Raw genomic sequence first — 12,817 nt, 5'->3', positions numbered from 1 at the left:
GTATAGAATTTCACTGGAGTGATATCTAACGTGAACGTCGATTTACGACTTACGAGTAAACCTGTGGAAACAACAATGTCGAATAAACAACAATTTCTTGTATATAACAACTGAGCGGAAGGGAAAAGATCGCCTAATGCAGAGAAGTTCGGCTCTTGGAATATGTGAATGTTGGGAGCGGGTCGCTTACATAGAACGACCTATTTTCCGAGCGTAATTTTTCTCATTGGTATGCGAGAAAGGGTGAAAGAGGAGAGAAAGAGAAAGGGTCAAAGGTGTAGATTAAGAGAAAGAAAAACGCAAGCTTCTCTCTCTCTCTCTCTCTCTCTCTCTCTTTCTTTCCCCCTCTTTTTCACCGTTTCTAAGAAGATCGACGATATCTCGGGATCCGGTAGAGTGCAAACGAAGAAATGTACGAACGTGTGCATGGGAGTTATACACGCGTAACGATATCACAGAGGCGATGACACCGAAGAAGAAGAAGAAGAAGAAGAAGAAGAAAAAGAGAAAGAAAAAAGAAAAGAGAGAAGAGAGAACAGAAGCGGTAATGCAGGTACGTACGTAGAGACGTAGAGATAGGAGTACAGAACACGTGAGGAGGGGCTGAAGAGGGGAGGGGGTGGGAGAGGGGAGTGAGGAGCCATAGGAGCTCGTACCCTTCTAAGCGTACATATACCTATACCTAGCACACCCATGGAAGTTGGTTCTAGGGAGAGATAGAGAAAGAGAGAAGGAGAGAGAGAGAGAGAGAGGAGAGGAGAGAAAGAGAAAACGCAGCCCTTGGTCTCTGCCCTTCCCTGTCCATCGTCCGCACCCCTGTACGTCCCTCACCGTCCACCCTTCACCCTGGTCGACCCCTTACGAGCCTTCAAACGCGTCCTTTCCTACCCGTCCCGTCCAGCGGTGCGGACCCCACGATGAGAAGGACTACGATGAGGATGAGGAAGAAGAGAAAGAGGAGAAGGAGGTAAAGGTGGGAGGGTAGAGAGGAAGAGGACGGCGTTCTGACAGTGACAGACCCTACCTTACCGTCACCACCGTCGTCTACTACGGCAGTGGTATACACGCTCTACTCGGCTTCGCTGGTGCCGCTCGTGGTAGTAGTGCCGCTTAGTTGGTGGGGAGGGTCGAGGGTCGTCGAGAGGTGGGGCGGGGGGTAAAGAGAGAGGAGCGGAGAGGAACGATGTGGGCGCCAGGAGGAGGATAGGGAAGGCAAGTGTGGGGAAAGGAGGGTTCGTTGAAGTGAGAGAGGTACCTAGCGAAGAGAGGATCGAAAGGGGTGAGAACGAGAGAGAGAGAGAGAGAGAGAGAGAGAGAGAGAGAGAGAAAGGGAACGATGGGGAGCTCGGTTGAGGGAGAGAAGGACGCGAGAGTCCTGAAAGGGCGCGGCGAGTAGAGAGGGGAGTATAGTTGGTGAACGAGAGAGAGAGAGATGAGTTGCCTCGTGGTTGGGTCAGAGAGGCGTCGGGAGATCGAGCGAGCACGCAAAAGAGAGAGAAAGAGAGAGAGGGGGGAGACATAGATAGTATGAAAGTGGGAATGAGAGAGAGACAGCGATAGGGGAACGGGAGCGGCAGGACGGAGGGGCGGAGTAGGAGTGCGCGGCGGCGGCGACGAGTGAGTCGGAGGTGGAGGTGGTGAAGGAGGTTGAGGCAGTGGAGGTGGTGGAGGGCGAGGTGGCGGAGGAGGGGGGTAAGAGAGGAGAGGGGGTCGCCAGCGCGTCGCCAGTCGCCAGTTCGCCGTGAGCGCTCGTGATGCGAGGACGTTCTGTGATTTCATCTAGGAGCGTACCGTCGCTTTCTCACCTCGAGCTTTGAGAAGAAAGAGAGGAGAGAGAAAGAGAGATATAGAGATAGAGATAGAGAGAGAAAGAGAAAAAGAAAGAGAGATATATATGATATATATATATATATAGAGAGAGAGAGAGGAGAAATAAAGAGAAAGAAAGAAAGAAAGAGATAAGGAGAGGGAATCGCGGCTCGCACCGCGTTCTGCTCACGCCTGTCATCCTTTTTCGTGCTGCCGCTTACTTATCGTCACTCGCGCGCGCGATTTGGACTCTGACGAGAGGTGAAAAGACGCGCTGATAGAGAGGGAGGACAGACAGACAGACGGATAAACAGGAATATAGAGAGTGGGGAGAAAAAAGAAAAAGAAGATTCCACGAACGCGTAAAGCGAGAAAGTGAGAGATAGAGCTTTCCAAAGGTGAAAGAGAGATAGAGATAGAGAGAGAGAGAGAGAGAGAGAGAGAGAGAGAGAGAGAGAGAGAGAGATAAATAGATAGAGAAAGAGAGAGAGAGAGAGAGAAAGAAAGAGAGAGCTTTTTTTAACGTGCAGCATGTAACGAGAGGATCGGCCTTCGACGACGAGACATAGAGTAACCTTGTTTCTGCGTTCCAACCTACGCTCTTCTCATGACACACACACATATACACAGAGAATACAATCACTCACTCATACACAAATACAAGTCTCTGCCGTAACTCCGTAAGCTTTAGAAAGGAAACACGACGAGCGGAGAGAACGCACGCCACGACATTTTTCCGCTCGAAATACGTAGTATATACGAAGTACATACGTGCGTACGTAGTTCGAAGGTGGTGGAGGTACCGAGAGAAAGATAGAGAGACTAGCGAGAGAGAGAGAGAGAGAAAGAGAGAGAGCGAGAATATATCACGTTGGAGGATCTCGCGGAGGAGAGAGACCAGCTGATCGTGGATCGCGGATATATACACGTTGCTGCTCTTCGCGCCGGATAAGTTCGCCGCGGCGTGTGTGCGTGCGCGGCTCGATCGTGTCGTCGTCCTACGTCGGCCGCCTACTCCTTTTACTCCTCTTTCGCAGAAGATAGAGAAAGAGACAGAGAGGGAGAGAAAGAGAGAAAGAGTGGGAGAGAAAGAGAACTTCTCATACGCTTTTGTGACGCTACCGTGGTGGACAATGACGGATTCGAGCGGACAGATAGTGCGTGTGTGTTAGTTGAGAGATAGAGGAAAGAGAAAGATAGATAGAGAACACGACAGAAGAGAGAAAAGAAGAAGGGGGAGCATAGAAAAAGAGAGAGAGAGAGAGAGAGAGAGAAAGATAGCTAGATAGACGGAGAACCAAGCGTCGAACTTTGCTACGTGATATCAACGTCAGAGTTGTGCGTGAAAGGAAGATCGCGCGATGCGTTAAAGTGTGCGAAAGAGAAAGAACGAGAGAGAGAAAGAGAGAGAGAGAGAGAGAGAGAGAGAGAGAGAAACGTGGTATAAAAAGAGAGAAAAGAAGAAGGAAGAAGTAGAGGAAGAAGAAGAAGAAAAAGAAGAAAAAAGAAGAAACGATTCGGACGATTCTCGTTGCTTTCCTCTCCGTTCGATCCTACCGAGGGAGAATCTTCGTCGTCGTGGTTAAAGTTGACGCGGGTGGGTGCGCTCCTCCCGCAAAAGGGAGAAAGACGAGGAAAGATAGCGGCGAAGAGAGACGGAAGGCACTCGGCGAAGGGGAGAAGGTACGAGAGGAGTTGAAGAGAGGCTGCACGCGAGAGAAAGAGACCTTTTTTACTCCGTTCGCTGAAAGAGAGAGAGAGAGAGAGAGAGAGAGAGAGAGAGAGAGAGAAAGAGAGAGAGAGAGAGAGATACACATACAGAAAGACACCATACACACACACGAACATATATCTATATATATATCCACACACATACGCACATTGAGTGATAGAGATAGAAAGAGAGGGCTGTGTGTGTGTGTGTGCGAGAGAGAGAGAGAGAGAGAGAGAGAGAGAGAGAGAGCGAGAGAGAGAGAAAGAGGACGCATCGCTTCTGAATATGTCCGCGAAGCGAAAGGCCACTGCCATCATGCAGCACCACAAGGTGAGTCTAATGGAGATCGGCATTGGAACCACGTGATCGACTTCTTTCTTTCTTTCAACGCGACGACGTATGTATGTATGTATGTACGTACTTACTCGTGCACGCGTTCTGCGAACGAGCTGACTCGATTCGCGATCGAGTTTGCTTTTCGATCGTCTCTCCCTTCCCCTCCCCTTTCCATCCCACCCCTTTATTCCCCTGTCTCTTCTCCGCGTCCTCCTCCATCCTCCTCCACCCTCCTCCATCCTCCTCCATCCTCCTCCCTTACGCCCCTTCACCCGTCAGCCCCCCACCTTTCTTCTTCAGCTTTCTCTTCATTTTTTATCTATTTTACGAACGAGCTTTAGTTTTGATTCAACTATCTTCATTTCCGTGCTTCGTTCTCTCTTTCTCGCGAGGAACTCCGTTGTCCTTTCGATTGATGATTACGTAAAAAGAAAGAAAGAAAGAAAGAAAGAAAGAAAGAGATAATAAAAGAGAAAGAAAAACAATAAAAAATGTTTCTTTCTCTACGCGCGTGCACGAAAAACCTATGCGCTTCCGAGTTTTTTTGTTTCCTTTTTTTTTTTTTTCTTTTTTTTTACAGAGAACGTTCTCTTTTTGCCCTTGTGTCTTTCGTTCTCGGAGAAAGAGAGAGGAAGAGCGGAAAGAGAAAGAGAGAGAAAGAGAGAGAGAGAGAGAGAGAGAGAGAGAGAGAGAGAGAACAGCGGCTCGTTACGAAACTCATTATTCCATGGCACCTTTTCCCTTTCTGGAGAGGAAAAGGGGAGTAGAGACAAATGGTATAGTAGTTTTAATTGAAAGAGTTGTTTAATCCGTACTCCTCGTACTATCTTTCTTCTCATTCTCCTTCTCTTTCTATTGCACGTGAAACGCGCTTTTTTGAGAGGTCGAAAGGACCGATCTCGAAAAGTTAAATTTTACTGATCGGACCGATCGATTTTTTCCCTTGTTTATTCGAATGTATCTGCTTAAGAAAAATGGAACAACAATTACGCGGTAATATCGAACAAATCGTCATCGCCGTTATCTCAACCGATTTTTTCTCCTTGATCGTCGTAGAAGTCAGAGATTAGAATTAGATATATCATCGTGCAGACGTAATCCCATCGACGACGGATCGCGTTGCTCTTTCGATCGACTTCGATCGAACACGTGTTATGTGAGAAAAAGAGAACGACTATCTATAATTTCCTTTCTCTCTTTTTCTCTCTTTCTTTCTCTCTCTCTCTCTCTCTCTCTCTCTCTCTCTTTCTCTCTCTTTCTCTCTATCTCGCTATATCGAAACACGAAGCTTTCCGAGGCTGCTTCTAATTAACGCGCGGTTATAATCGACGCGTTTGACGGCCAAGATCGCGACTCTTATTACGTGCATTGTACCATACACAGAATACGCACACATTTATATTTCGTATCTACGTAGTACGATTGGTTGAGATCGCAATTTAAAGAATGATTCGACTTTTCGATCACGAATGATGAAAAAGACGAGAATAAATATAATAAAAGCGATAGAAAAATACGTCCGAATCTTTTGGCTGGTATAGAGTCGCTGGTGATTATCGAAGCGTTTATTTATCCGGAGAGTATCAATTACTCACCGTTCCGTGTTGCTGAATAAAAAGAGAATAGAAAAGAAAACAAAACGGAAAAAACAAAAAAAAAACGTAAACAAAATCATAAAACAAAATCGAAAAAAAAGAAAGTTTCGTCTACTACAGTCTCTCTCTTTTCTCTTTTTCTTTTCTCTTCTCTTTCTCGCGTCTATGTCCTTCCTTCTTTCTTCGATTGCCGTCAAAGTCAAGTCCGGAAGTTTAGTAGTAGCACCGTTCGGCACGTGTTCAACTTCGGGCCGCTTGCCACGGCTGGGGCGAGTACGCTCGATTTCACGTATACGATTTCGTTTGGGGGCTTGAGAAAAGAAAGAAAGAAAGAAAGAGTGAGAAAGAAGAGAGAGAGAGAGAGAGAGAGAGAGAGAACGTCCCCTGTTTCCTTTTCTTCTCTAAAGCCGATGAATTTTTCGGTCCATTTAACAGCGCCGAACCTGAGTCGCATGGCATACAAAATAGGTGCGTTTAAAAAAAAAAAAAAAAGAAAGAAAAAAAAGGGGGAAAAAGAGATAAAAACGCGTTCGTGGGAGTAGGGAGTAAAAGAGGGATGGAAACGAGAGAAGGGGGTTTGAAAAAATATAAACACACGCGGACCGGCTGATTGGAAGTATTAAAGTCGCACGCGAATCGAAAAGATCGATCCGATCGGAATCGAGTCGCGAAAGTTGAGTTTAGAGTTGAGGTAGGTTCGGGACGCGCACGTTCCTTCTCTCTCTTTCTCTTTCTCTCTCTCCCTCTCTCTTTCTCTTTCTCTCGTTCTCTCTCACCCTTTTTCCATCGCTCTCCCTCTTCGAGCATGTCTCTTTTTCTCTTCATGTTCCCCCACTATCTTCCAACCTTTCTCTCTCTCTCTCTCTCTCTCTCTCCCTCTCTCTTTCTCTTTCTCTCTTCTTCTCTTTCTCTATCTATCTGTCTCTCTTTCATCCTCTTCCTTTCGGTCCATTATCTCTCTCCGTCGCGCGCCCGCGCATTCCTCTCTCGCTCTTTTGCGTTCCAACAGGTTATATTTTTCCACCGGCAGTGGAATCTTTCTTTCTCTTTCTATCCTCTTTTCCTTTCTCTAACTCTCTCTCTCTCTCTCTTTCTCTCTCTCTCTCTCTCTCTCTCTCTCTCTGATTCATTCTTTCTTTATTTTACTCATTCGTTCTCTTTCTTACTTCCTCTACCGTCGAATCATTCACGATCCATCTTCGATCCTTCTTCCGTGTATCGTATCTCTCTCTCTCTTTTCTTTCTCTCTGTCTTTCTTTCGAGATCGCCCACGTTCTTCGTACTCGTTTACGTTTCTATTCATTTCTCTTCTTGACTTAGTCGCGTACGCGTCCTCGTCGCTCTGAATTTAACACTTTTTTATTCTCTCTCTTTTTCTCTTTCTCTCTCTATCTCTATCTCTGTCTGCTTTTCTCGGTAGCTCGTCTTCATCTAATCAATATTCTTCTTGAAGAAAAAAAGACAAAGGTTTTGATTCGGATTCAATGAAAAGATAAAGCATGCGCAAAGGATATACTTATCGATGCGAACGTAATAACGCGTTAAATGGTTTTCACGCGTCACCAGTTTTCGAGTTAAAAAAACTTGGTAAATATTTTCAATGGCGATTTTAACGCTATCGACGTTAATCGTGCTCGTTCTACCAAGTTGTGGCAACTATCGCGACTAGTCGAAGGTTTATCCGGCGGATCTTCGAAGGTCGAATCGTTTTACTTTTCCTTTTCACTCGATAAAAGCTGAGAAACGATTGTGATTTCTCGTGACGAAAAAGATATTAAAAATGATTTCTATAGCTAACGCCATGAAACAAAACGAATGTTTTATATATATATGTGTGTGTGTTTTATACATATGTGTGTAGATATATATGTTTTATGTCTTATATATATATATATATATATATATATATATATATTGATATTATAATACTCAAATATAGAAAATCCTACTTTCGTTTAAAAAAGATCAACTGGTACGGAAGATTGGAAAAAATGAGAGGATCCGAGAGAAAAAATATTAAGACGTTGAAAGCGTTCCCGTTGCGAGTACACCACGAATCCCTTTCCTTCCCTTCTCCTCCCTTTCCTTCCCGCCCCTTCATCTTCTCTCCTTTTTTTAATCAGTATAAGTGCACCTTACGTACGTATCTAATCCAACTTAATTTCTTTCTCCGGATCCACGGTTATCGAATGAAACGTGGTCTAATAACGTATTAATCGCATTATAATTAACTTTGTTAAGCACGTATCGATTAATCGAATTATCGGTCGATGAAAGAGACGACACGTTACGTGTTATATTTCGAAATCGAAGAACCTCCGTCGTTTATATGTATGATGAGAGGAGTGCGGGGAGGGCAGGTAAAAAATTAAAAAAAAAAAAACAAGAAAAAATAGATGTTCCCGAACGGACATTGAAGTTCGAAGCGTCGAAGCGTGGACGGCGAAGAGAGGGGAGAGAAAGAGAGAGAGAGAGAGAGAGAGAGAGAGAGAGAGAGAGGAAAAAGAAAGAAAAAATATATATCGTTTCGTACCTTAGGTGTATTCGAGAAAGTCGTCTCTCTCGTCTCGCTCAAACGACGAAGAAGGGGACACGAGGATAACGAATAAGTATGAGAAGAAGAAAAAGATGATGATGATGATGATGCGGTCGATGCTTTCAGAAGCGCACGAGAATCCGGATCGCTAATGAGGCGTGCGATTCTCTCGTTAAAGGATTAAATTACGGTACGCGGGAAGTCTCTCGTCGTCGGTTTGGCGGCTGCCACGACGAGAGCCGACTGCTCATTTTAACGGTAATCTTTGCCGATTTTCTATGGTTTCGCGCCGGGATTCTCGCGAGAAGCAAGAAATGCATTCGTGACCTCTCTCTCTTTCTCTCTCTCCTTTCCTTTTCTTCCGTTTAAAAAATATAAAGAAACAAAATCTGAAAATTTTCTCTTTTAATTTCGAAGGAAAGTTAGCTAGCTAGCTGATCTCGATTTTTTCTTTTTTCATTTCTTTTTCTTCATTCTATGCGTTTTTGCTTGATGTCGATTAAAAGGAAAAATGGAAAAGAAAGAAAAAGAAAAAAAAAAACAGAAAAAAGAAAAAGCGAATCATTTGCCATTCTGGGATTATCGCAGAACACAGAAGAACTTTCTCTCTTCGTTTCATACGCGTTGACGTAGGGGAGGATACAAAAAAGAGGGGGTGCGCAAAAGACGACGCCACGTTGTACAGGGGATAAGAGTGAGATACAACGAAGGGTGCGAGCCACCCCCCATATTCCCACCGAAGTAAGGGCCAGTATGGATTTCCCATAAGATCAGGTATAGTCGTGCCTGGAACCGACAATATAAGGGTGCAACGGCGAGCTCGTCCGCTTGTAGCAAACGAGAAACCTGGAGAAAAAGAGAAAGAGAGAAAAAGAGTCAGTGAATGTGTGAGAGAAAGAGTGAGAGAAAGATAGAAAGAGAAATAAACAGGAATGGGAAAAGTAAGTGAGAGAGAGAGAAAGAGAGATACAGGAAACGTAAAAAGGAAGGGAGATAGAAAGAGAGAGAGAGAGAGAGAGAGAGAGAGAGAGAGAGAGAGAGAGAGAGAGAGAGAGATGCAGGAAACGTAAAAAGGAAGGGAGATGAAGAGAGAAAGAGAAATAGGAAAAAGAAGAGAGATAGAAACAGTCCTTCTCTTCTCTTTCTCTCATTCCCTTTGGAGCCACCCCAGTACTCTCGTCTCACCCCATTTCGAGGCTGCTTTTCCCTGTCGGCCGTCGAGTACAGCGCGTTCCAAATACGTCCGTCCAAACATTTCCTGTCTTTCCAGGCATCCTTCAAATGACTACTACACTTGTGTACATACGTATCTGTAGATATAGAGTGTGTTATATCTATATGTCCATATGCACACATACGCACGTAAACACACATATATGTGTATACAGTACATATATCAAGGGCAGGGAGTCCTTTAGGGAACGCGTGTTGTTTATACGTACGCATGACGTATCTATCTCTTGTCTCTGGCTTTCTTTTCGTCATTCGACGAAAGCTAATCTTGGAAATTTTCGGAACTTCTCCGATATCAGATCGATCATCTTTATACTTTATTCGTCATTCACCTTCAAATGATCATATCGAAGAAAGATATGCACGGATATTTTATCTCGAGTATTATTCATCCTCAAACAAATAAGAATCATTCTAGTCATTCAGAATTCTCGTTTCGTTCGTCTCGTCAAAACTTCTATCGATAATTCTCAGCAAATGATTTCCTATGATCGATATCTTTCGATCTGATTTAAACGATCTCTCATCGTTCCTTTCGCATACTTCGATATTACTCTCTTTCTTCCTCCCTACCTCCCTCCCACCCTTTCTCTCTCTTTCTCCGTTTTTCTTTTCGTCTTTTATGAAATTAGCGAGATGAGTCGACCATTCGGAACGAACGATATTGCTTATCGACGTTGCCCTCTCGTTTGTCGAATGCTATCCTGTCGTGCAACAAGGATGGAGAGAAAGAGAAAGAGAAAGAGAAAGAGAAAGAGAAAGAGAAAGAGAAAAAGAAAGAGCATAGGCAGGGAGTATACACGTACGCCCAACTATACGAACGCTGCGACTTCGTATATAGGTGGTAGGCGTGAGTTGATAGCGAGGTGATGTTTGTTGCTAGCTGTCGGCTGATTCAGAGAGCCATCCGTGTCAAGGTACACCGCCATCGACGCCGTCGTCGTTCCTCGTCGTCATTGTCGCGTTGCAATACGTTGTGTCGTTTCATACATATACATATATATATATATATATATATATATATATATATACACACATATATATCTACACACTCAAATTGAATCTCTTGCGTTCTTTCTCAACGATCACATATTACGTATCACACACACACACACACACACATATATATATATATGTACACGTGTACGATACATACCATACAAAAGTGCGGATAACTCGACCAAAGACCATCGTGCGAACGAGAGATGACCGGAGAAGTGGGAAAAGGGGGGCAAGAGATAGAAGAATGAGTGTGCGTGAAAGAGAAACAGGGAGGGAGGAAACGGGGAACCGAGATCCGATGGACTCGAGCTAGTTTTTTGTCTCTTTTTTCTTTTTTTTTTTTTTCACAGAGTCCGTCGTCCAATTTGTTTGCGCTCTATACCCGTGGATAGGGTGTATCGTTGATTTTTCGGAGTTTTTATTGTCGACCATACTCGCCACGGCTACCCGCGCGAAATGTTTCCTCCGACACGGATTTTAAGCGTTCTAAAGCGACGAGAACTACCGCGTGGATATTCGAATCTCAACGATACGATTCGAATCCGTTGTATTTAGTAGGATATTTCATTTTCGTTGATAGTAATAATTGCGAAAGGAATTTTGCATCCTTTTTATGTCTTCGCTTTTAATTATTTTCTTTTATCGCTAAAGAAAAATCGAAATTCGATTTTACGGAACGTTTACGTCTTTCCTTTAAATTTCATTCAATCGTTTTTTATCGAAGAAAAACACGGTAAATTTATGATAGTTATCAAAACGGGATACGCGTTCTCTTTTTAACGTAAAGCTGTCGGTCGTAGAAGTTTGTGTGTACCGCTTTGTTTGAGTCATCGCCCGTACGAAGGTCGGAGACAGGAAAGGTTCTAACCTGACCTGCCTTATTCGCGTTTCGACTTGCAACGGTCGATGAAATGCCTACCTGGTGACGCGATTGTTTGTAATTCTTTAAAGCGAGTCTAGTTAAAGTATGGAACGAATCCGACGATCGAGATCTGCTTGAAAAAGTTTACCTACTTTCCCCTTTTCCTTTCTTTCTCATTTCTTTTTTTAATCATTTATTTCTTTTTATTTTTTATCTCCCTTTTCTTTTTTTCCCCCTCTCATGTGGCCAAACTTGGACCAATTTGTCTTCTGACCCATTTCACGAAGTCGAAGATGGATTAAATAAGAGCGAAATCAAATCGATATCTTTCCTTTTGATTTATGATCGATCGAGGAATACAGATGTTGCAATACGAAAAGGGATAAAATCAGCTATAATTCAATTACGTATATGGAGTCAAAATGAAAGAAAGAGAAAAAGAGAGAGATATAGAAGAGATAGGGATAGAGAAAGAGAGAGAGAGAGAGAGAGAGAGAGAGAGAGAGAGAGAGAGACGGAGTCTAATTCTTCCTTTTCTCCCTTTCTATTTTACCTACTCAACGTTCGAGCTGTCAGTTAAGAAGACTGGCAAATCAGGTGAATCGTTAAATTTTTATAAGAGCTTTGCGCGCTACTTCGAATTAGTCACCAAGTCAATTAGTTCTATGGAGAAAGAGGGATGGAGTTATATATATATATATATACATACATACATACATATATATATATATATATATATATAGAAAGAGAAAGAGAAAGAGAGAGAGAGAGAGATAGAGAGGGAGAAATTCGATTACGTATCCCAGACATTTGCGATCCTGAACCTAGGACAAGGAAAAGAGCTTTTGGACGCGTCTTCTCCGCATTGAAAGTTAATAACGGATAATCGACGTGAACTGGCTTCTAAGGCGAAGGGCTAAGATGTAATACGAACGGAAGGGAGTACTAAGGGATTGGTCGAAGGAAACTCTCTAACCAAAGATAGAATATATCTCTTCCTTCCGTGGGGTCGCAATTAAATTCGTTTTCCGAAAATATCCAAATATTCTCCGTTCTCCTTCGAAATCGTCAATTACACCGAGAAGATTCTGGATTCGTTCGAGGATCCGAGGTCGAACGTGGTGCACTCTCGTTGATAATTATACTCTGGTCGGATCATCTTCATTATTCATGTGCGTAGATAACGCGATCGTGCAACGAGAATCGTTCTCTCTTGCCTTTCGACTTTGGAACGCACTCGATGAAGACGGAGATATTAGAAAATAGAGAGAAAGAGAATCTTCAAGTTATCCATGTAACTACCTAAAGAGGATAAATTATCCGTTTACGTCTCATTTACACACGCGACTAACGTTACTCTTTCACCGAATTTGATATAATAATAGTAATGAGAACGCCAACGAGAAAGAGAGAGAGAGAGAAAGAGAGAGAGAGAAAGAGAGAGAGAGAAAAAGAGAGATTTCTCAACGTCGACATCCTTGGTGAATATAACGGTGAACACGGTGGAAGAAAATCATGTTTTCGAAAACAAACGAATCCATCTCGTCTTCTAGATTTTAACCAGTTTACGAGATTAAGGGAAACGGATTATTTCGTTGAGGTGTGCCATATTTCTAGCTCTTTCTCTGCACTCTTCCCGGGACGACGACGAGAACAATAACAATACTCGCTCGGAATAGAGCCAGGAAGAACGAGAGAGAGAGAGAGAGAGAGAGAGAGAGAGAGAGAGA

At 43.4% G+C, this 12,817-nt stretch overlaps 1 protein-coding gene across 3 annotated transcripts in view; it reads left to right on the top strand.

Moving 5' to 3' along the window:
* The first annotated feature begins 1,725 nt into the window (after positions 1 to 1,725).
* The window catches only part of LOC122627233 (nucleolar protein 4-like), a 52,193-nt gene continuing 41,101 nt past the window's right edge, over positions 1,726 to 12,817 (top strand). Inside the window, exon 1 of one of the 3 annotated variants that reach the window (XM_043808228.1) lies at positions 1,726 to 3,492. Coding sequence is in view for 2 of the 3 variants with exons in the window: in XM_043808225.1 (XP_043664160.1) it covers positions 6,954 to 7,041 (88 nt within the window). In the remaining variant the exon portion in view is untranslated. Of the gene's footprint in view, positions 3,493 to 3,749; positions 3,854 to 6,594; positions 7,042 to 12,817 lie in introns of those variants that run through there. The other 2 variants (XM_043808226.1, XM_043808225.1) reach the window with 2 other exon arrangements.

Source organism: Vespula pensylvanica, chromosome 2 (genome assembly GCF_014466175.1).
Source record: "Vespula pensylvanica isolate Volc-1 chromosome 2, ASM1446617v1, whole genome shotgun sequence".
Classification (NCBI taxonomy): domain Eukaryota; kingdom Metazoa; phylum Arthropoda; class Insecta; order Hymenoptera; family Vespidae; genus Vespula; species Vespula pensylvanica.
The sequence above is the reverse complement of the archived record's forward strand: the minus strand, read 5'-3'. Positions and strand labels throughout refer to the sequence as shown.